At 52.9% G+C, this 24268-nt stretch overlaps 2 protein-coding genes and 1 pseudogene across 6 annotated transcripts in view; 1 reads left to right on the top strand and 2 right to left on the bottom strand.

The window, feature by feature from the left end:
* SIPA1L3 (signal induced proliferation associated 1 like 3) overlaps positions 1-24268 on the top strand; it is a 310996-nt gene that overhangs the window by 278750 nt on the left and 7978 nt on the right. For 4 of the 5 annotated variants that reach the window (XM_010385697.2, XM_010385698.2, XM_030942698.1 and 1 more), the window contains 4 exons: positions 5931-6152; positions 15432-15597; positions 17206-17449; positions 22103-22246. In XM_010385697.2, coding sequence (XP_010383999.2) covers positions 5931-6152; positions 15432-15597; positions 17206-17449; positions 22103-22246 — 776 coding nt within the window. The remainder of the gene's footprint in view (positions 1-5930; positions 6153-15431; positions 15598-17205; positions 17450-22102; positions 22247-24268) is intronic. The other variant, XM_030942700.1, reaches the window with a different exon arrangement.
* On the bottom strand, positions 1897-2017 carry LOC115892482 (annotated as a pseudogene).
* On the bottom strand, positions 2577-3483 carry LOC104679948 (40S ribosomal protein S2). Its single transcript, XM_010385695.2, has one exon. The coding sequence runs from the start codon at positions 3469-3471 to the stop codon at positions 2590-2592; it is 882 nt and encodes a 293-aa protein (XP_010383997.2). The 5' UTR covers positions 3472-3483; the 3' UTR covers positions 2577-2589.

Raw genomic sequence — 24268 nt, forward strand, 5'->3', positions numbered from 1 at the left:
TTGTTTTGTTTTTGTTTGTTTTTTGAGTGATGGGGACTCTCTGTCACCCAGGCTGGAATCCAGTGGCACAGTCCTGCCTCACTGCAGTCTCAAACTCCTGGGTTCAAGCGATTCTCCCACCTCAGGCTTCCAAGTAGCTGGGACTACAAGCATGTGCCACTCTGCCCAGCTTAATTTGATTTTTATTCTGTACATGTTCCCCATCATTACTACTTCCAGAGATAATCCATTAGTGTACACTCCTCCAGAGATTTTTCTCCAAACCTTTACCAACCCAGTTCTTTCAAACATACCACTTAACCCTTACCTTGCGTGATATACAATGACTTTTTAAAAATTCTAGTTTATTTTGCCAGATGCAGTGGCTCACACCTGTAATCCCAGCTCTCAGGGAGGCAGAGGCAGGAGGATAGCTTGAGCCCAGGAGTTCGAGACCTGCCTGGACAATATAGCGAGACCCCGTTCTCCATAAAAAGAAAAAAAAAAGACAAAAAAAAAGTGTAAAATTCCAGTTTATTTCTTCTTTTCTCTATATATACATGTATCTATCTATCTATCTATCTATCTATCTATCTATCTATCTATATATATATATATATTTTTTTTTTTTTTTTTTTTTTTTACCTTAAGAACACAGAGTGATGTTTTGTACCATGCATCGTTTCCATTTACTATAGCTGAGACCACCTGTCCTCATACATAAACAGAGATTGACCTCTTTCTTTGCACTGGCTGCGTAGTTTTCTTTTTTTTTTTTAATTTTATTTTTTTGAGATGGAGTCTCACTGTATCACCCAGGCTGGAGAGCAGTGGCACAATCTCGGCTCACTGCAACCTCCACCTCCCCGGTTTACCCCATTCTCCTGCCTTAGCCTCCCGAGTAGCTGGGACTACAGGCACCCGCCACCACACCCGGCTAATTGTTTTGTATGTTTAGTAGAGATGGGGTTTCACCGCGTTGGCCAGGATGGTCTCGATCTCCTGTCCTCATGATTTGCCCGCCTCGGCCTCCCAAAGTGCTGGGATTACAGGCATGAGCCACTGCACCCGGCTGCATAGTTTTCGATCATAAGGATACGCTTGTGGCAGTGTGTGGTGGCTCATGCCTGTGATACCAGCATCTTGGGAGGTCGAGGCAGGTGGATCACTTGAGGCCAGAAGTTCAAGACCAGCCTGACCAACATGGTGAAACCCCGTCTCTACTAAAAATAACAAAAATTATCCAGGCGTGGTGGTGCATACCTATAATCCCAGCTACTCAGGAGGCTGAGGCACAAGAATCACTTGAACCCCAGAGGCGCGGAGGCTGCAGTGAGCCGAGATTGCACCACTGCATTCCAGCCTGGCCATTTCCAACTTTTCCTGATTATAAACAGTACTGCAGAGACCATCCTCATACCTGCCTGCGTATGCTTGTGCAGGCTTTTCTTTTGCTGTTTGTTTGTTTTAGTAGCTAAGACTACAGGCGTGTGCCACTATTCCTGGCTATTTTTATTTTTTTGTGGAGATGGGGTCTCTAGGGCTGGGCATGGTGCCTCACAACTGTAATCCTAGCACTTTGGGAGGCTGGGGTAGGAGGATCATTTGAGCCCAGGAGTTCAAGACCAGCCTGGGCAACGTAGCAATACCCCATCCCTATTTTTAAAAAAGAGAGAGAGAGAGAGAGATAGGGTCTCTACAACACTCCTGGGCTCCAGCAGTTCTCCCACCTCAGCCTCCCAGAATGCTGGGATTACAGCATGAGCCACCGTGCCCGGCCTTGTGCAGGCTTTTCTATTGCATGGATTTCTGGGAGGCCAAATGTTAAGCTGAGGCCAGTCATCCTTCAGTTCTCAGCTCTGGTGCTCTTGTCTCCTGGGGAAAGCATTCCTGACCATTCTGTATTTTTTTTTTTTTTTTAATATGGAATGCTTCACGAATTTGCGTGTCATCCTTGCGCAGGGGCCATGCTAATCTCTGTATCGTTCCAATTTAAGGAAGTTAAGAGAAGAAATAAGCATATACTTATAGAATCTTATTTTAAAGCACAGTTTGCCATCTTGTGCTATTCATTTCTGTCTACTGACTCAGGTCATTGTCTAGAGTCATTTCTTTCAACCTGAGGACTTTTTTGTTTTTCTTTTTTTGAGACGGAGTCTTGCTCTGTCACCTAGGCTAGAGTGCAATGGCGCGATCTCAGCTCACTGCAACCTCTGCCTCCTGGGTTCAAGCAATTCTCCTGCCTTAGCCTCCTGAGTAGCTGAGGTTACCGGTGCCTGCCACCACTCCATTAATTTTTGTATTTTTAGTAGAGACAGGGTTTCACCATGTTGGCCAGGCTGGTCTCGATCTCCTGACAGGTGATCCACCTGCCTTGGCTTCCCAAAGGGCTGGGATTAACCGGAGGAGTTTTAAAATTATTTTGTATCAGGCAGATGTGCTAGCAACAAATTCTCTCCATCTCTGTTTATATAGGAACATCTTTCTGCTGCCTTCATTTTTCAAGGATGGTTTTGCTGGATATAGAATTCCTGGTTAACGGTTGTTTTCTTTCAGCACTTTATTTATTTATTTATTTATTTATTTATTTATTTGTCTTGTATAAAAACCCTATGTTGTAGCCACAGCTGGAGCCTGGGTCCGCTGCACGGAGACTCTGGTGTGGGTCTTGACAAGGTGGTCAGTGAATTCCTGATAGGGAGACTTGTTAAACACGGTCTCCTTCCAGAGGTCAGGGGTCAGGTAGCTGTAGGTCTTAGAGATGGCATCAAAGGTGGCCTTGGCGAAGTTGCCCAGGGTGGCAGTGCAGCCCCGGGCTGAGGTGTAGCAGTCATCAATACCAGCCATCATGAGCAGCTTCTTGGGCACAGGTGCTGAGACGATGCCAGTGCCCCTGGGTGCAGGGGTGAGGCGCACCAGCACAGAGCTGCAGCGGCCTGTCACCTTGCAAGGGATGGTGTGGGGCTTGCCAGTCTTGTTCCCCCAGTAGCCTCTGCGCACCGGGACAATGGAGAGTTTGGCCAGGATGATGGCCCCACGGATGGCGGTGGCCACCTCCTTGGAGCACTTAACACCCAGGCCGACGTGGCCATTGTAGTCCCCGATAGCAACAAACGCCTTGAACCTGGTGCGCTGGCCAGCACGGGTCTGCTTCTGCACCGGCATAATCTTCAAAACCTCGTCTTTGAGAGAGGCCCCCAAGAAAAAGTCAATGATCTCAGATTCCTTAACGGGCAGAGAGAAGAGGTAGATCTCCTCCAGGGACTTGATCTTCATGTCCTTGACCAAGCGGCCCAGCTTGGTGACGGGCATCCACTCCTTATCCTCAGCCTTGCCTCTGCGAGCTCTGCGGCCTCGGCCCTGACCCCATCCACGGCCACGACCCCGGCCCCGGATGCCACTGCCGAAACCTCCGCGGAAGCCACCGTGGTTCCCCATCCCAGGGCCACCAGGGCCTCCAGGCCCCCCCGCTGCACCGGCGTCATTCGCCATTTGGTGTTTTCTCAGAGAAAAAAAGCTCTTTCAGCACTTAAAAAATTACTTTTTATTTCATTCTTTTAAATGAGAAGTCAACAGTTAATTATATTTTTTTTTCTTTTTTATAGAAATGGGGTCTCATGTTTCCCGGGCTGGTTTCCAACTCCTGGGCTCAAGGGTTCTTCCCGTCTCGGCCTCCCACCGTGCTGGGATTATAGGCCTGTTAATTGTATTGATGCTACCCTATATGTGATGCATCATCTTGAAGCTTTCAAGATGTTTATGTTAGCATTTAACTTTATTTTTATTTTTATGTATGTATGTATGTATGTATGTATGTATTTTTTGAGATAGAGTTTCACTCCTGTTGCCCAGGTTGGAGTGCAACGGCGTAATGGTGTGATCTTGGCTCACTGCAACCTCCGCCTCCCAGGTTCAAGGGATTCTCCTGCCTCAGCCTCCCGAGTAGCTGGGATTACAGGGGTGCACCACCACCATGCCCGGCTAATTTTTTTGTATTTTAGTAAAGATGGGGGTTCTCCATGTTGATCAGACTGGTCTCAAACTTCTGACTTCAGGTGATCCGCCCGCCTCGGCCTCCCAAAGTGCTGGGATTACAGGCGTGAGCCACCGCACCCGGCCAGCATTTAATGTTCAACTCTTTTTCTAGGTGTGAATCTCTGTATTTTTCCTACTTGGTGTTTGTTGAGCTTCTTAGATGTGTAATGCTTTTCATCAGATTTAAGAAGTTTCCAACCATTATTTCTTCAAATATTTCTTCTGCCCCTTCTCTCCTCTCCTTCCAAAGTTCCTGATGCACATATGTTGGTACCCTTGATACCGTCCCAAAGTTTCTGCCCTGGAGGACCTTCTTCATTCACTGAGCTGGGAACGGGTGGGGAGAGGACAAAATGGGACGAATTTCCTCTATTCTTGCCTAAAGTTCAGTTTCTCGAGCATAAATGCCTCTGAAGTTGTCATACATGTTTGGTCAGTTTTCAGAGTACTGAAATGGTTGTTTGTGGTCAATTTTGTCATCTCTGGGGAGAAGATTTGCCAGTCTTCTCATTTGACTATAGTCAAAAAGTACCATCCTGTGATACTGCTAAATTAACCCTCAAAAAGGATTTATTAACTTATATATATAATCCTAGCTGGGTATAGTGGCACATGCCCGTGTTCCCAGCTACTTAGGAAGCTGAGGTGGGAGGATCACCTGAACCCAGGAATTTGAGGCCAGCCTGGGCAACATAGTGAGACGTTGTCTCTTTAAATAAACAAAAAACTAATAATCCTCCCACCCATCCCCCCCTCAGAATGCCCCCTTTTATATACATATGTGTATGTTTTTGCATAGAAAAAGGTTGAGCAGCCGCGGTGGCTCATGCCTGTAATCCCAACACTTTGGGAGGCTGAGTTGGGGGATCATCTGAGGTTAGGAGTTTGAGACCTGCCTGGCCAACATGGTGAAACGCTGCCTCTACTAAAAATACAAAAAACTTAGCTGGGCATGGTGGCACACATCTGTAATCCCAGCTCCTGGGGAGGTTGAGGCAGGAGAATCGCTTGAACTCAGGAGACTGAGGATGGAGTGAGCCGAGATTGCACCACTGCACTCTGGCCTGGGTAACAGAGTGAGACTCTGTCTCGAAAGAAAGAAAGAAAGAGAGAGAGAGAGAGAGAGAGAGAGAGAGAAAGAAAGAAAGAAAGAGAAAGAAAGAAAGAAAAGAAGAAGAAAGAGAAGAAAGAGAAGAAAAAAGAGAAGAAAGAGAAGAAAGAAAAGAAAGAAAAAAGAAAGAAAAGAAAGAAAGAGGTTAAGGGCCAGGCCCAGTGACTCATGCCTATAATCCCAACACTTTGGGAGGCCAAGGCAGGTGGATTGCTTGAGCCCCGGAGCTCAAGACCAGCCTGGGAACATAGCGAAACCCCATCTCTACAAAAATTAGCCAGGCATAGTAGTGCATGCTGGTAGTTGCAGCTACTCAGAGGCTGAGGTGGGATGATCACTTGAGGCTGGGAGGTCGAGCCTGTGGTGAGCTGAGATCGTGCCACTGCATTCCAGCCTGGGTGATAGAGTGAGACCCTGTCTCGAAAAAAAAAGAGAGAGAAAAGTTAGGAACGGAAAAGAGCAAACTGTAAGCCATAGTTCCCTCTAGAGATGAGCAGGAGGTGGGATCCCCACCTTTAGCTGCATAGGTTGTACCAAGGAGACTGGAGTGAGTTTTTCAGATTCCCATAGAGGAACCAAATGTGCTAGAAGGCCATCCTTGGGTGGGATTGGGCGCTGTGCAGGCAACCTTCCCTTTTCTACAGATAGGCGTCTATATTGTTGGAATTTTCCACAGCGGTAATATATTTGTGTCTCTCTTGTGCAAATGAACCTTTTTGATTCCCAGGAGTAAACTTCAAGAGCACTGTCTTGCCAAATGTGGAATGGATTTGGTTTTTTAATCTCTTTCATTTTTGCTTTGCAGTGACATGGGCTCGAGGGTTGGCTACCCCGCTCAGGTTTACAAAACTGCCAGTGCAGAGACTCCTCGGCCCTCCCAGCTGGCCCAGCCCAGCCCCTTCCAGCTCTCCGCCTCCGTCCCCAAGTCCTTCTTCTCCAAGCAGCCTGTGCGCAATAAGCACCCAACAGGGTGGAAGAGAACGGAGGAGCCCCCACCACGGCCACTCCCCTTCAGTGACCCAAAGAAGTAAGTGCCTGGATATCCAGCAAGGCGCTCGCCATATCCACACCAGGGCGTCTCCGGGGCGGAAAGAGGGTGATGGCACATGCTGTCATTGTACAGATGACTGTGAGCCAGTGTACACACTGGGGCTGCAGCTGCGAACAGGACAGACGAGAACCCTCTTAGGGAGCTGGCATTCCAACTGGGGTGACCAACAGTAAATGGAATGAATAAGAGAAGCACGCAGTAGGTCCATGGCGGTTAGCCCTGTGCCGCATCCGGGTGAGGAACATTCCAGACAGAAGGAGTAGCAGCTGCAAAGGTCCTGAGGCAGTGAGTGACACGGTTGCCTGCGGGCAGGCTGGGGTGGCTGGAACAGTTTGGGCCAGGGGAGGGTGTGGGGGCATGAGGTCAGGGAGGGATGGGGACAAACGCGGAGGGTCTTGCAGGCCACGTGGAAGGGGCTTGGCGTCTGCCCTGAGTGAGATGGAGCCACGGGAGGGCATAGAGCGGAGATGGGGCAGGATCTAAATTGGGCATTCCAGGGTCGCTGTGGCTGCGTGTGGGGAGCAGCCTGCGAGGAGCAGGGAGGAGCTGCTGTCGTGGTCCAGGCGGAGACGAGGGGGCGGGAGCAGGGTGGGGGGCGGAGAGGGTGAGAAGGGGGCGGTTCCGGCTAGATTATCTGAAATGGAGCAGACCCGGCTTGCTGGCAGAGTAGATGTGGTGTGAGAGAAAGAGAGGGGTTGAGGATGATGCGGTGCCTTGAAGCCTGGAGGATAGACTTGCCTTGAGTGGGGAGCAGTCTTGGGGAAGGCACAGTAGCTCAATCCTGGATGCTTCGGTGTGAGATTCGCAGGAGACATCCAGACGGAGGCGTCGGGGAGGCCCTTGAGTAAGGAATCCCGAATTCAGTGGAGAGGTCAGGCTGGAGGGAGAACTTTGGGTATTAATCAGCCTAGAGCTGCGAGGCTGGAAGAGCACCTAAGGCAGGGTGTGGATAGAGAACTGTGGGACTGAGACTGAAACCACTTGGCGTTGAGCCAAAGGAGAAACCAGGGAAGGAGGTGGGGCAGGGAAGGCGGGGAGGTGCAGAGGCGGGGCCAGGGGAGGCGGAGCTCAGGCGAGGAGGCGGGGCCCAGGCCAGGGTGATGAGCCTGAGAACTGACTATATAGGGTTAAGCCTCCCGGAGGTCTCTCGAGGTTTCAGGAGAAAAGGGTGAGGCAGAATTGAGGAGCTGCGTGAGCAGTTCATTTGGGGCATTTTACTTTAAAGTGAAAGAGGAGAGGGGTGTGCAGTTGAGAAAGGGTTTTGTTTTTCAGTTGGAGGATACAGGAGCTAACATTTCCTGAGCACTCACCACATCTAGGTTCAGTTCTAAGTGGTTTGATGCAAATGAATTTACTGGATCCCGCAACAGCTCCATGGGGGTGGACCTGTCCTCTCCCCACCCCACCCCCGTTTTTGGTTTTTGGTTTTTGTTTTTTTTTTTGAGATGGAGTTTCACTCTTGTTGCCCTGGCTGGAGTGCAATGGTGCTATCTCGGCTCACTGCCACCTCCACCTCCCAAGTTCTAGTGATTCTCCATCCTCAGCCTCCCGAGTAGCTGGGATTACAGGTGTGCGCCACCACGCCCGACTAATTTTGTATTTTTAGTAGAGACGGGGTTTCACAATGTTAGGCTGGTCTCAAACTCTTGGCCTCAAGTGATCTGTCCGCCTGAGCCTCCCAAAGTGCTGGGATTACAGGCATGAGCCACTGTGCCTGGCCCCTGTCCTCCTCCTTTTACAGATGAGGCAGCTGAGGCCCAGAGTCACACAGCTGATGAGGGATGCAGCCTGGATCGGAGCCCAGGAAGCCTGGATCAAGGCTCGTGTCTCTTGAGTGAGGGGCTCTGCCCTCCTCCATCCTGTTCTTTTTAGTGTCATCTTTCATGACCTAGATGGAGACATTCAAATCGGGGGATGACACAGAGCTTGGAGGGAGAGACGTGTCAGGAGACAGAAACAGTGTCCCTGGAGATATCAGCAGGCGAGTGTGCTGAGCTCACACTGAGAGCCAGAGGGGATTCAGAAAACTAGGCTGATGATTAAAACTGCTTAAAACCTTAGCAGCCTCCCATGCTCCCGGGATTAATGATGCAGGCTCACATTGACTACGCACGTTTTATACCAGGCGCCGTGTTCTTTGCCCAAACTCCCGCTCAGACCCTGGATGATCTGTCCCTCACCTCTGCCCTCATTCCTGTCCACTCCCCTGCTTGCTCTGTTCCAGCCACACTGGCCTCTTGCTCCTCCTCAGACTCTCCACGTCGAGGCACACCCCAGGGCCTTTGCACTGGCTCTCAATGCTGCCTGCAGTGAGGTCCCTCCAGATCTTGTCGGGTGCAGCTCACGAGGACTCGCTCTAATGCCACCCCCTCACACAGGTCCTCCTGGCCTTCAGTAGCCCAGGCTGTCATTCCGTGTCGCTATACTCTGTTCCACATCCTGTGTCCCCCATGGGAAATAGGTTCTGCCATCTTGGTCACAAGGCACTTGTAACGTGCCCGGCACACAGGGCATGCTGTATCCTGAACATAAGACACGTGGATCTCGTTTGATTCTCGCGGCGAACCCAATAAGTAGATACTATAAAGCCCCCACTTTTCAGTGTGCCCCAAGTTGGGCCCTGCTGAACCCTGTTACCCTCCTCAACAATCACCCGTGCACACTGCTTCCTCTGCCATGAACCCCCCAACCCACACCCCCACTCTAGGCTCACTCCTGCCCACCCATGTTAATTTGCTGGGGCAGCCGCAACAAAGTACCACACACTAAGTGGCTTAAACTACAGAAATGTACCATCTCACCGTTGCGGAGGCCAGAAGTCCAACGTCCAGGCGTTGACAGGGTGGTTCCCTCCAAGGGCGGTGAGGGAGAACCTGTTCCTGGCCTCCCTCCTAGCAGCCAGTGGGTGCCAACATGTAGATGCATCACCCCCGTCTTCGCCTCCTCTTCGCATGACGTTCTCCCTGCGTCTGTGCCCACATTTCCCCTTTCTGTAAGGACACCAATCTAACGGAATTAGGGTCTACCGAATTCACCTGATTGCCTCTGGAAAGACTGTCTCCAAATGAGGTCACATTTGGAGGTGCTGGGGCTTAGGGCTTCAATATAGCTTTTTATGGGGGCCCAGTTCAACCCATAGCACCACTCCTTGGGTATCAACACAGACATGCCTTTCTTGGAGAAGTTCTCTGAACCCCCTCGGCCCACCCCCAGCACCTGTCCCAGGCTCGGCCCACCCCCAGCACCTGTCCCAGGCTCGGCCCACCCCCAGCACCTGTCCCAGGCTCGGCCCACCCCCAGCACCTGTCCCAGGCTCGGCCAACCCCCAGCACCTGTCCCAGGCTCGGCCCACCCCCAGCACCTGTCCCAGGGAACAGCGAATGCCACTCCCATGGCAGCTTGCTTCCTCTCTGTCACCCCCACGGGGCCCAGAACAGAGACATCCTGAACCTCACCCAGACCACACACTTAGCAGGAGCTCAGAAGATATACCTGGAGAGACAACAGCCCTATGCAACAACAAGAGCTTTCCCAGTGACAAAATCCAGATGTGGCTTGTATATATGTGTATGTAAACACATGTAAACTAAACATATAAAATATCGGGGGGGGACACAAATGAAATCGCTTCCTAGTTCCTTTTAATATTTATTTATTTATTTGTCTATGTATTTATTTATTTTTTAGACAAAGTGTCGCTTTGTTGCCCAGGCTAGAGTGCAGTGGCGTGATCGCGACTCACTGCAACCTCCACCTCCCGGGTTCAAGCACTTCTTCTGCCTCAGCCTCCCAAGTAGGTGGGGCTACATGTGCACACCACCACGCCTGGCTAATTTTTGTTTTGTTTTGTTTTGTTCTTCTTAATTTTTGTGTTTTTAATAGAGACGAGGTTTCACCATGTTGGTCAGGCTGGTCTCGAACTCCTGACCTCGGGCAATCCGCCCCCCTCGGCCTCCCAAAGTGCTGGGATTACAGTCGTGAGCCACCGCACGCAGCCCCTTTTAATATTTATTTAGTTGCAGATACATTTTAAAAATCACAACCAGAGCCAGTTGTGGTAGGGTGGCTCATGCCTATAATCCCAGTGCTTTGGGAGGCCGAGGCAGGCGGATCACCTGAGGTCGGGAGTTGAAGACCACCCTGACCAGCATGGAGAAACCCCGTCTCTACTAAAAAGACACGATTAGCCAGGTGTGGTGGCGCATGCCTGTAATCTGTTCCACATCCCTTGTCCAGTTACTCGGGAGGCTGAGGCAGGGGAATTGCTTGAACACGGGAGATGGAGGTTGCAGTGAACCAGGATCACGCCATTGCACTCCAGCCTGGGCAACAAGAGCTAAACTCTGTCTCAAAAAAAAAAAAAAATCACAACCAGATGCAGTGGCTCACAGCTGTACTCCCAGCACTTTGGAAGGCCGAGGCGGGGGAATCGCTTGAGCCTGGAAGTTGGAAGCCAACCTGGGCAACAACATAGTGAGGTACCATCTGTATAAAAAAAATTTTTTCGGCCGGGCGCGGTGGCTCAAGCCTGTAATCCCAGCACTTTGGGAGGCCGAGACGGGTGGATCACAAGGTCAGGAGATCGAGACCATCCTGGCTAATACGGTGAAACCCCGTCTCTACTAAAGAATACAAAAAACTAGCCGGGCGACGAGGCGGGCGCCTGTAGTCCCAGCTACTTGGGAGGCGGAGGCAGGAGAATGGCTTGAACCTGGGAGGCGGAGCTTGCAGTGAGCTGAGATCCGGCCACCGCACTCCAGCCTGGGCGACAGAGCCAGACTCCGTCTCAAAAAAAAAAAAAAAAAAAAAAAATTTTCAGCCAGACGTGGTGGCTCACGCCTGTAATCCCAGCACTTTGGGAGGCTGGTATGGGTGGATCACCTGAGGTCAGGAGTTTGAGACCAGCCTGGCCAACATGGTGAAACCCTGTCTCTACTAAAACTACAAAAATTAGCCAGGTGTGGTGGCGCATGCCTGTAATCCCAGCTACTTGGGAGGCTGAGGCTGGAGAATGGCTTGAACCCGGGAGGCGGAGGTTGCAGTGAGCCGTGATCGCGCCATTGCACTCCAGCCTAGGCAACAAGAGTGAAACTCTTTCTCAAAAGAAAGACAAAAGAGAAAAAGATTTTTTTTCAGGGCAGGTGGATCACCTGAGGTCAGGAGTTCAAGACCAGCCTGGCCAACATAGTAAAACCCCATCTCTACAAAAATACAAAAATTAGCCGAGTATGATGGCGAGTGCCCGTAGTCCCAACTATTGGGAGGCTGAGGTGGGAGAATCACTTGTACCCAGGAGGCAGAGGTTGCAGTGAGCCGAGATCATGCCACTGCACTCCAGTCTGGGTGACAGAGCGAGACTGTCTCAAAAAAAAAAAAAAAAAAAATTGCACGTATCAAATATTAGCTTAGAATTATTACTTTTGTTCATACATTCCCCCTGTATGTGCTGTAACTCACTAAGCATTTTGGAGATAGTGTCTTTGTTATTATGAGAGGCACTTTTGAGTCATTTCACTCCTAACTCAATTATTTTAGATTAAACATGTTTTGTTGTCGTCGTCGTTTTTGTAACAGGGTTTCACTCTGTTGCCCAAGCGGGAGCACAGTGGCATGATCACAGTTCACTGCAGCCTCTGCCTCCTGTTACAAGTGATTATCGTGCCTCAGCCTCCCAAGTAGCTGGGACTATAGGCGCCTACCACCATGCCTGGCTAATTTTTGTATTTTTAGTAGAGAAGGGGTTTTACCATGTTGGCCAGTCTGGTCTTGAACTCCTGACCTCAAGTGATCCACCTGCCTTGGCCTCCAAAGTGCTAGCATTACAGGCATTGAGCCACCACGCCAGGCCCAAAATTCAAATTTACACAGCAGAGGCAAATCAGAGATGATGTCCAGTGCCGTCAGTCAGAACCTGGAGGCTGTTTTCTTCATTGAGGTTTTGAAAGGTAAAACATGCACAAGGTAAAAACCAAAATACTACAAAAGGGTTTGCAATAGAAAGTAAGCTTCTCTCCCTTCCCTGGCCCTCAGTCATCCTGCTCCCTCCCTAAAAGCAACCATTGTTTCATTTCTACATTCTTCCAGAAATGTTCCAAACGTGAGCGCACACACATGATTGTGAGGGCTTCCCTTGCACCCATTTTATTAATGTGGTCACCTCCTGCGTATGAACTGCTTCCTCACTTGCTCTTTCTCTTCAAGTCTCTCTTTTTTTTTTTTTTTTGAGACAGGCTATCACTCTGTCACCCAGGCTGGAGTGCAGTGGCACCATCATAGCTCACTGCAGCCTCAACAGCCCAAGCTCAAGCAGTCTCCTGTCTCAGTAGCTGGTCCCATAGGAGTATACCACCACACCCACCTAGTTTTTCACTTTTTGTGGAGGTGAGATCTCAGATCTCACTGTGTTACCCAGGCCGGTCTCACACTCCACACTCCTGGGCTCGAGTGATCCTCCCACTTATGCCTCCAAAAGTGCTGGGATTACAGGCATGAGCCACCATGCCTGACCTAAGTTTCTTGGCAGTAGTTCCATATCAGTGTGTAGAAAGCGATGTCGTTCTTGGCCGGGCGCAGTGGCCCATGCCTATAATCCCAGCACTTTGGGAGGCCAAGATGGGCGGACCACCCGAGTTCAGGAGTTCAAGATCAGTCTGACCAGCATGGTGAAACCTTGTCTCTACTAAAAATACAAAAATTAGCCCAGCATGGTGGCGGGCGCCTATAATCCCAGCTACTCGGGAAGCTGAGGCAGGGGAATTGCTTGAACCCGGGAGGCGGAGGTTGCAGTGAGGCAAGATCGCACCACTGCACTCCAGCCTGGGTGACAGAGCAAGACCCTGTCTCAAAAAAAAAAAGAAAAAAAGAAAAAGAAAGTGAATCCCTCACGTATCCAGTATTAGAAAGGAAAGTTTGGTAAACTCCAGTGTACCAAGCTGAGCTGTGTGTGAGTTTTCTAAAAATGGTTTCACGCTATCCATACTTCTTTTTCCACATGATGTGGTATCTGAGAGAGCCTCTGCACACCATGTGGATCTGCCATGCGTCTCCGGAGGGTGTGATTCTGGGTGGTGGACCCGGCCCTTTCCCAGCTGGGGGCTGCTGTCTGCTCCGCAGGCAGGACCCTGGGAAGTGTCCGTGTACACGTGGCATTGTGGACTCATGTGAGCCTTTCTGAAGGACGCGTTTCCAGAACTAGGACTGCTAGTGCAAAGACCAAGCACATTTTATTCATGCTTCCGGGAGTTCTTAGCACGCCCTTCTTGAGCGGAGCCTGTGGGCAGTGCACTGGCTGGGGGGCGTGCTGAAGGCCAGGCCTGCTTCCTCACCGCCGGGAGATGGGCACCACGAGCCCTGCACAGAGTCACACTCCCCTGTGCAGGGCATTCTGGGAAATGTTGGAATCAAAAGGGGTGGGGGAGTCCCCTTTTGATTTGTGTCTGTCTCTCTTTCTCTTTGTCTCTCTCTCTCTTTCTCTCTTTTGGATCTAAAGCTTTTAATTTGCCCAGAGAATATACTTCCCCGATATTGACAGACCCAGCATTACTCTAGGCCTGGATTTCCAATCTGGGGAGGAATATGACCTGACAGGGAAAAAATCTGGCCCTCCTCTTGCCCTTCCTTTGTTAAAATCCCAAGGCTGGCAGCTGAGAAAGAGAAAAAGGAAATGCAGTCGTTAAAACCCTCAGGAACCCAAGACATCTTATTTCTTTCCCGGGTTCAAAGACTCTTTTTCTTTCTTGCGTTACAGAATGAAGAATTCCAGGCATCAGCTTTTATTAAGCTAATTTTTATTATTTTTATTGTTATAACACATGATTATGTTTAAGTAAATTCAGACAGTTCAGAAAGATATCAGATGAAAAGGAAAAGTCCCATTTTTCCACCTAATAAGATTCCTACCTCCCAGAGGTTATCATGGTTCATAATTTCTTCCAGAAATTGTTATCTGCAGACAGAAGCATATTTTTAAATCCAGTGTGGCTGTTCCCCACACCATACGTGTTTTTTCCTGCCATCTCTGATATACACGTGACAGGCAAGCTTGGCAGTGGCGTGGGTGGGCTCTGCAGCCTGGCGGCCTTGATTTGAATCCTGGCTCCCTCACTCACAGGCTGTGTGACTTGGGACAAGTGGCTAAACCCCTCTGTACCTTAATAGCCTCATCCTTGAGATGGGATACCAATAGTCCTTAACACATATGGCAGTGGCGGCGGGGGGGGATCAAATGAATTTATAAGCTGGGCACAGTGGCTCATGCCTGTAATCCCAGCACTTTGGGAGGCTGAGGTGGAAGGATCGCTTGAGCCCAGGAGTTTGGGACCAGCCTGGGCAACATAGTGGGACCCCATCTTTACAAAAAAATTAGCTGGGTGCAGTGGCATGCACCTGTAGTCCTCGCTACTTGGGAGGCCGGGGTAGGAGGGTTACTCGAGCCCAGGAGGTTGAGGCTGCAGTGAGCTGTGATCACAACACTACATTCCAGCCTGGGCGACAAAGGAGGCTCTGACTCAAAAAAAAAAAAAAAAAGAAATTCCCCCCCACCCACACACAAATGACACATATATGTTCCAAGGGAAACCCAGGCCTTGCTCTGGCATGGTTCACATTCTGCTGGGTAGACTGACAACAGGCAAAGACGCAGGCCGGGCGCGGCGGCTCACGCCTGTAATCCCAGCACTTTGGGAGGCCGAGGCAGGGGGATCACCTGAGGTCAGGAGTTCGAGACCAGCCTGACCAACATGGAGAAACCCCGTCTCTACTAAAAGTACAAAAATTAACTGGACGTGGTGGCGGGTGCCTGTAATCCCTGCTACTCCGGAGGCTGAGGCAGGAGAATAGCTTGAACCCAGGAGGCAGAGGTTTCAGTGAGCCGAGATCACTGCACTCCAGCCTGGGCGACAGGGAAAACTCTGTCTCAAGCAAAAAAAAAAAAAAAAAAAGCCTCTCCCCTCACACAGGTCTGTCTCTGTGCATGTGTTCAGCATGGGCCTCCCCCACTGGCTGCCAACTCGGTGCTCATGGCCGTGTCCCCGGCACCTGGAACAGGACAGCACAGCAGGCTCCGTGTGGTTCCCAGGAAACGTTTGTGGGAGGAGGGAATGGATCCAAGCCCCTCTCTGCCACACGTTCTCTGGGTGAAGGAGAGAAGGCTGTGGCCATGCGTCCCGTGGGAGCCGGCCCCCTTGAATCGTAACAGCGTTGAAAAGTGGCTTGAGCCTCCCTGGCACCCCTCTGACCCTGACACTCTCATTCCAGGCAGGTGGACACGAACACCAAAAACGTCTTTGGACAACCGAGGTTGAGGGCATCCCTCCGAGACCTCCGGTCGCCACGTAAGAACTACAAATCCACCATCGAAGATGACCTGAAGAAACTCATCATCATGGACAACCTGGGGCCAGAACAGGAGAGAGACGCAGGAGTACGTAGCGCCCTGTCCCCAGCTCCTGACCCCCAGCTTCCAGTGGGATCTCATCCGGGTGGGCGGGGAGAAGGACTATGCTGCCCACAGTCCCATCGTGCCCCCAGCTTTCAGCATCTGCCAGTCCTGTTGAGGGGTGTGGGCTTGTGGCTGGGAGTGAGGGCAGCACATTAGTCTGGGATGGAATCACAGGATGAGCCCAGGCAGGCACACAGGAATCTACCCCATACCGAGAACCTCGTACAACTGGAGGGACCTGGGCCTCGTGCCCTCCTCCTCCAGCCCAGGATAGAAACAGCCACATCCGCCCAGACCACAGGGACTGAGTGAAGCAGGGGCTCCCAGGGAAAGTTCAGGCTCTTGTTACTCAGGGACGGGGGTGGAAAGAACAGTAGGCGCCAGGGAACCTCCGTGGCATCCGCTTCCCTTCCCCTCCCAGCCAGGCCTGCCCTGCTCATCCTCACTGCCAGGTAGGAGCTGTTTTGTGGGAACCGAGGTGGACCCCAGCCTCCCCAGGGTTGGGTCCCACCAGCCCACAGCTGGGGGAAGAGAGCACATCAGCCTAGCACTACCCACTGGGGTCCCAGCACTGATTCTCGTGGGTCCAGCTTGCCTCCCACCACCTTCCCCAACCCGTCAGGCTTTGATCACCAGCCCTTACCCAGAGCTGGAGGGTGGGGTTGGGGAGTGGGAGTCCCCAGGGGGACATGGAAGCGCTTTGGTCAGAAAGGAGGCAGAAGGCCGGGGTGGTGGCTCACACCTGTAATCCCAATACTTTGGGTGGCCAAGGTGAGAGGATCACTTGAGCCCAGGATTTTTAAGACCAGTCTGGGCAATATAATGAGACCCCCATCTGTATAAAAACATCTAAAAATTAGCCAAGTGTGGTGGCACACACCTGTGGTCCCAGCTACTTACCTGGGAAGCTGAGATAGAAGGATCGCTGAAGCCCAGGAGGTCGAGGTTGTAGTGAGCTGAGATCACCCCATTACACTCCAGCTTGGGTAACAGAGTGAGACTCTGTCAAAGAAAGAAAGAGAGAGAGAGAGAGAGAGAGAGAAAGAAGAGAAAGAGAGAAAGAGAGAGAGAAAGAAAGAAAAAGAAAGAAAGAAAGAAAAAGAAAGAAAGAAAGAAAGAAAAGAAAGAAAAACGGCCGGGCGCGGTGGCTCAAGCCTGTAATCCCAGCACTTTGGGAGGCCGAGACGGGCGGATCACGAGGTCAGGAGATCGAGACCATCCTGGCTAACACGGTGAAGCCCCGTCTCTACTAAAAAATACAAAAAACTAGCCGGGCGACGAGGCGGGCGCCTGTAGTCCCAGCTACTCGGGAGGCTGAGACAGGAGAATGGCGTGAACCCGGGAGGCGGAGCTTGCAGTGAGCTGAGATCCGGCCACTGCACTCCAGCCTGGGTGGCAGAGCAAGACTCCGTCTCAAAAAAAAAAAAAAAAAAAAAAAAAGAAAAGAAAAGAAAGAAAAAGAAATCAGGCAGGAATGGATGCTGGGTAGGTAAGGACTCGCCACCGATGTCCTGGAGGGGAAGATGCCTCTGAGGACCGTGGCTACGAGCCAGTCCATGACCTCCCCCAACATCCCACCCACCCCCACAGCAGTCACCGCAGAAGGGCCTGCAGCGGACGCTGTCGGACGAGAGCCTGTGCAGCGGGCGCCGGGAGCCCAGCTTCGCCAGCCCCGCTGGCCTAGAGCCAGGGCTCCCCAGCGACGTGCTCTTCACCAGCACCTGCGCCTTCCCGTCCAGCACGCTGCCTGCACGCCGCCAGCACCAGCACCCCCACCCGCCCAGCGGCCCCGGCGCCACCCCTGCCACTGGCAGCGGCTTCCCTGAGAAGAAATGTGAGCCTGGGCCCCCTGGGACTGGCGTGGTATTTACCCCAAGGTTGGGAGGTGGGATGCCCGAGCAGGGGCTCACCTGGAGGTCAAAGGCTAGAGGTCATCAGTGTCGGGTCCATCTTGGAGGAATGGGATTCGCAGGAACTTCGGGGGGCCTGATGGTGGGGCACCAGGTGTCACCCAAGGAGCAAGGGATCGTTGGCCAAGCATCAGAGGGTCACCTGGGAGTCAGGAGCACCCAAGGATTGGAGTCACCTGAGACCAGAGAGGAAGTCCACCCTCAGGGTACAGGCCTGGGGAATGGGGCTGCCCAGCTGCTGCCCCAGCACCCCCCAACCCTCCCGCCCGTTCCAGCACCAAGCGGTTTGCTTCATGAGCATTTTATTTGCTTGCCTGACTCCCCCTATGTTTGCCACACTTGGGGGTAGTGCATGGTGTGACTTGTCCCCTCCTTAATCACCCAGCAAATATTTACCAAGCATTCCCCTTAAACAGGTACTGCGCACACCACCCCCATCAAAAGCCACGAGCCAGCTGGGGTTGGCCATGCCCCAGATTCACCCTGTGACCCCTTATTCACCCCCTAAGCCCCCCGCAACTCAAAGACAGTACGTAAGTTTGCACCATGCGCACTGGGTGGCAAACCTGGCCTGGAGGGACGTGAGGCTGTTTAGGGTCCATACACCCCCTACTTAGTACTAGCGATGAGGAGCTTGGGGCAGAGCGCTGGCGTGCCACTGCGTGTGGGGTGCCCCTGACCTTTCTGGGTGTGTTACATTATACACAGCATCTGCACACTTACTCTCTCAAATCCAAGCACATCTCAAATTCAGGGGCATGTGCTACCCCAAGGGTCTCAGCTGAGGGGCTGTGCCTGCCTGTGCCATCTGTACAGAGCCTCCTGTGAGCTGTGGGGGATGGGGTGGAGGAGACTCTGCGACTTTTATGAAGGGCGGTCTATCTCCCCCGTTAAAATTCCCCCATAGACTGGGCACAGTGGCTCATGCCTATAATCCCAGCACTTTGGGAGGCCGAGGCAGGCAGATCACTTGAGGTCAGGAGTTCGAGACCAGCCTGGCCAACGTGGTGAAACCCCGTCTCTACTAAAGATACAAAAATTAGCTGGGCATGGTGGCGGGTGCCTGTAGTCCCAGCTACTCAGGAGGCTGAGGCAAGAGAATCACTTGAACACAGGAGGCAGAGGTTGCAGTGAGCTGAGATTCCACTACTGCACTCCAGCCTGGGCGACAGGGCCAGACTCCATCTCAAAAAAAAAAAAGAAAATTCCCCTGCAGCTTCCTGTTGCCTTGGCATTTGCATCTGCACTCCTTGCCCTGGTGGTGTGGGGCGCCCACCTCTGCTCCTCCACCTCTCAGAGCCTTGCTTTTGATCACTCAGTGCACCAGACCTTCCCTGCTCAGGGCATCCTGCATGGCTGTTCCCTCCGCCCGCCATGCTCTTCCCTCAGTCCTCTTCTGGGTCACTCTTGTGCTTCAGGGCTGGCTCCATTCCTGCTCTTTCCTGGAAGGCTCCTCCAAGCCCTGGGCTGGGTCCCTGCCCCCATCTCAATTCCAGAGCTTCCCTGCCCTCCTCTGTGCTCCCTTTCTGTTCCTGCAGTGCCTGCTGTGGGAGGGGCGCTACTCTAGGTGCCAGGATGCGGCCCTGAGCAAGGCAGAGCACACCCCTGCCCTCACGGGGCTGCCCACTCCAGTGGAAATTTCCCTGCTCCCCAGGCTTCCCTCCACGTTCCTTCCTCCGTCTCTCCTCCTTGCTGCTCTGTTTCTGCCTAAGGCAGGGCTGGTCACAAAGTAGATGTTCAGCCACTGCAAAGGAAGGGGACAGCAGCCACCGCAGAGAGGTGGTGACAGAGGACACAGGCACAGACTCCACAGGTCGATCTGAATTCCTCCAGCTTGCTGTACCTCATTCTTTCCGTCTTAACTCAGATGCCCCCTCCTCCAGGAAGCCCTCCCTCCCCCTACCAGGCTGAGTCAGGCACCTCCATGGGCCCCGTCGCCCCCCCGCTGGGTTTCTCTCACCCCCTCCATCCCCCCTCACTGCCCTGTACCCCCATCACCATCCTGAGCTGTCACTAGATGAGAATATGTCTGTCTCTACCACAGTACCGGGGGCCCCCCAAAGACGAGGCCTGGGGTTGTCTCCATCACTGCTGTGACCCCAGCTCAGGGCCCTCTGCCTCACACAACACACACATACCCTTCTCAGTCCATCTGACTCCCCCACACCCCTGAGCTGGGGAGAGTCCCATCTGGCCCCAGTGTGGCCAGGGACCCTGGGTCTCTCCGTTTCTCCACTGCCTGCTCCAGAGCGCTTCCCAGGCCCCATCTCAGATGAAGAGACATGGTCATTCCTGGGCTGGGCTTCACTAACCAAGTGCCCTCCACACCAAGGAGCCTGTCACACGGTGCTGCTGATGCCCTGCTCAGCAATGACAGCCACTCCCATGGCTCCCACTAGCTGAGCAGTGAGATGCCAGCAGGCTGGAGGCACAGAACAGGGAGGCCAGGAGAAGAGCAAGGAGGCCCAGGGTGGAGCATGGAGGTCAAGGGCAGAGCATGGAGGTCAAGGGCGGAGCAAGGAGGCCAAGGGTGGAGCATGGAGGTCAAGGGCGGAGCATGGAGGTCAAGGTGGAGCAAAGAGGTCAAGGGCGGAGCATGGAGGTCAAGGGCAGACCAAGGAGGTCAAGGGTGGGGCATGGAGGTCAAGGGTGAGCAAGGAGGCCAAGAATGGAGCATGGAGGTCAAGGGCAGAGCAAGGAGATTAAGGGCAGAGCATGGAGGTCAAAGGTGGAGCAAGGAGACTAAGGGTGGAACATTGAGGTCAGGGGCAGAGCATGGAGGTCAAGGACAGAGCAAGGAGGCCAAGGGTGGAGCGTGGAGGTCTGGGGTAGAGAATGGAGGCCAAGAGCAGAGCGTGGAGGTCAAGGGCAGAGCAAGGAGGCTGAGGGCGGAACAAGGAGGTCAAGGGCAGAGCATAGAGATCCAGGCAGAGCATGGAGATCAAGGGCAGAGCATGGAGGCCAAGGGCAGAGGATGGAGGCTGAGGGAGGAGCCAGGAGGCCGAGGGCGGAGCATGGAGGCCAAGGACTCGTTCATTCACCCATTCAGCCAGCACTTACTGCACACCACATATCACAGAGCTGGACGACCTGAGTTTATGTCCCACATCTTCCACTCGCAGATATAACCTCTCTGTGCCTCAGTTTCTTTGACTGTAAAATGAAAAAGTAGTGCCCACATGCCTAGGTTGAAAGAATCAAACAAGTGAATATATGGAAAGCACATAGCGTACACCTCATGTGTAGTCGGCACTGAGAAGTACCAGCTGGAAGCCACGCGAGCCCAGGCAAGGCAGCGCCTCGCTCGGGTCTCAGTTTTCCTCCATGCGCGGAGATCGTGACACCCCCGCCCCCGCCAGGCTCACGGTGAGACTTCGAGATGATCACCCTGGGCCCCGCACAGAGGAGGTGCCAGGAACGCAGAGTGGACTGGGCCCATGGTCGGGCTCTGACGATTTCCAGCTAAGGGCCCTCAGGCCTGTCTCCTGGTCTCTCTGTACCTGGCTATCCTCCTCTGTCCTCTTCCCTTAGGGGCTTCAGGGAGTCACGGAGCCCCAGGCCAGAGATTGAGCCTGGTGCTGGGGACTCTCGATAGCCACAGCACGTGCGAAAGCAATGCTGGCGCCGTTGCTTCTCACCTCCAACCCCTGAGATGTCACAGGCCTCTCCTCTGCTCAGCGTATCATACCTGAACACCCCACCACGGCAACCCCACCGTGTCTAAACACTGTCCATACACTGGCGATTCTGATTACAGGTGCAGCTGGGACTCTATTTGTTGCCAGCTCCTGTGGCCAGCCCCCCTCCCACCGTCTCCTTGGGGTGTCCAGGGCCATCTCCACAAAGCACCTCCAGAAACAGATGTCTTATCCCCCACCCGAGCCTTCCTGATCAGAGCTGCAATCTTGGCCCTTCTCTTTGTTTCACAGCCATATCCATCCCTCAGGAAATCCTATTGGCAGCCCCTGAAAAGTAGGCCCAGAATCTGCCCCAAGGTCCTACCATGGCCCCACCCTGGTCCTGCGCAGCGTCACTGTCTCTCTTGTGGGTCATGGTTACAGCTCCTACCTGCTCCCTGCCTCCCCCCACATGCGCCCAGAGGGAGCCTTCCAGGGCTCCGTTACACTCAGGGTGAGAACACCGTCGCCGTTGGGGCCCACAGGACCTGCATGGTGCAGCTGTGTTGCCTCTGTCCTCGCCTCCTGCTGCTTCCTCCCTTGCTCACCCTCACCCAGCCATAGGGGCCGCCTCCGTGTTCCTTAAACCTTCCAGGCGCACTCCTGCCTCAGGGATTTAGCACTGGCTGTTCCGTCTGCCTGGAATGTTCCTCCCCCAGGTGTCCCCCGGCGCACTCCCTCCTCCTCGTCAGAGTTTTGTCCAGATGACATCTCTACCAGGCCTGGCCCAGCACCTTGTTTAAAGTCAGGCTTCCCTAGACAGCGCTCCCAGACCCCTTACCCTGCTGGAGGTTGTCCCGGACACGTAGCGTCTCTGCATAAGCAATGGAATGTCTTCATGTATTTGTGTCCCCGGCGTTGTCATGCTGAACCACTGCCATCTCCACCCTCCCCATCCAGCCACCATCTCAGCCTCGGAGCTCTCGCTGGCTGATGGGCGGGACCGCCCCCTGCGGCGCCTGGACCCTGGGATGATGCCCCTGCCTGACACGGCTGCTGGCCTCGAGTGGTCCAGCCTGGTGAACGCAGCCAAGGCATATGAAGGTAGGCGCCTTCCACCCAGTCCCGCCGGGCCCCCACACCCTCCTCTGTTCTAGAGGGATTTATGGAGGGCCTCGTGGCTTTGCAGGGATACCCACTCAGGTTCCAGAATCGGAGCGGGGTTCCAGTCCTGCCCCATCACTTGCTTACCATGCAGCCCTGGGCAAGTGTCTTCATCTCTTTGATGCGAGTTATCATGTTGACCGACAAGTGAAAGTCACCATGCTTGAGGCTGCCATGACAATTACACAAAACACTGCATGGAAAACACATGAGACCAAGCACAGTGGTTCACACCTGTAATCCCAGCACTCTGAGAGTCCGAGGCAAGAAGATCACTTGAGGCCAGGAGTTTGAGACCAGCCTGGGCCACATAGTAAGACCCAGTCTCTACAAAAGAGAAAAACATAAGTGACACATGGCAGTGCACACCTGTAGTCCCAGCCACTCTGGAGGCTGAGGCAGGAGGATCACTTGAGCCCAGGAGAGGGAGGCTGTGTGGTGAGCTGTGATCACACCAATGCACTCCAGCCTGGGCGACAGTGCAAGACCCCGTGTCTGGGGGGAAAAAAAAAATCTGTGTCCCTGAGGACATTTGGGTTTTCAGCCCCAGATTTGGGAGCCAGAAGAGGGAATGAAGACTTTCAGTGCCCTGAGGGTCCTGCCAAGACCTTGATTCTGGGTTGGGGGTTCCCCATACCAGGCCTGCAGAGATCCTCACTCCCTGGCTTCCCTGGAGCAGTGGACAGGGTTGTTCTGCCACCCAGGGCCCTTTATGTGCTGGGAGTCCATGGGGACAGGGGGCCGGGCAGCTGGGGGCATCTCCTCTCTCATGTGGGTCTCCAAGCATCCTGGGGCCAGGACGGCTGGTGCCAGGATGGCCGGTTCCGGGATAGTGGGAAGTGAGGAAGGCCTCAGGTCTCTCCCTGGAGACCCAGATGCCATCAGCGGTTGTAGTGTTGTCTGCAGAAGGCAGAGCTGCCCAGACACCGACCCTACCAACCATAGGCCACAGGAAAGGGCTTGGGCAGCCAAAGCCCCCTACGCACTCCCAGCTGCTCCATGCACCTGGCATGTCTGGGAGCTGTGCACCCCGTGTGAGAAAGCTGAGGGAGCCTGGCTGGTGGCACTGATTTCTCTCCCAGGCTGTGCGTCACAGTCGCCTAGGGAGCTTTTTCCTTCCTTATAAAATTAATAGATGAACCACAGAAGGTTATGGGGGAGGGGTGGCAGTAGCAGAAAGTCCCAGGAGGAAGCGGTGCCTCCCCGGGAGCCGGAAAGGGGCTGGCAGGGAGTGCAGAGTGCAGGTCAGAGTGGTTTCAGCTTGCCGGGAGGTGTGGGGTTTTCAATGAAGATATATATGTTTTCCCATGCAATTCACATGAGTGGAAAAGGCTAAAGGAGTTCTCGTTAACTTTGGTAGGTGTGTTCATAGCATAGTAGTTTTCTTCCAAAAAAAAAAAATATATATATATATATATATATGTTGTATCCACTAGAGCTACTTAGTGAAGTTTCTACAGATGAAATACAAAGATGTCTGGAATTTGATTTAAAATATTCCTGGTTGGGTGCAGTGGTTCACACCTGTAACCCCAACACTTTGGGAGGTCAAGGTGGGAGGATGGCTTAAGGCCGGGAATTCAACCAGCCTGGGCAACATAGCGAGACCCCGTCACTACAAAAAATTTTATTTTACTTACTTCTTTTTTAGAGTCTCACTCTTTCACCCAGGCTGGAGTTCAGTGGCATGATCTTGGCTCACTGCAGCCTCCACCTCTCAGGTTCAAGTGATTCTCCTGCCTCAGCCTCCTGAGTAGCTGAGATTATAGGCGCTAATTTTAAAATTCGCCAGGCGTGGTATTACACACCTGTAGTCCAAGCTCCTTGGGAGGTTGAAGCAGGAGGATTGCTGGAGCCCAGGAGTTCTAGACTGGAGTGTGCTGTTCCAATCCGGTGTCTTCACTAAACTCAGAATCGATATGGTGACCTCCAGGGAGCCAGGGACCACCAGGTTTCCTAAGG

Source organism: Rhinopithecus roxellana, chromosome 12 (genome assembly GCF_007565055.1).
Source record: "Rhinopithecus roxellana isolate Shanxi Qingling chromosome 12, ASM756505v1, whole genome shotgun sequence".
NCBI lineage: Eukaryota > Metazoa > Chordata > Mammalia > Primates > Cercopithecidae > Rhinopithecus > Rhinopithecus roxellana.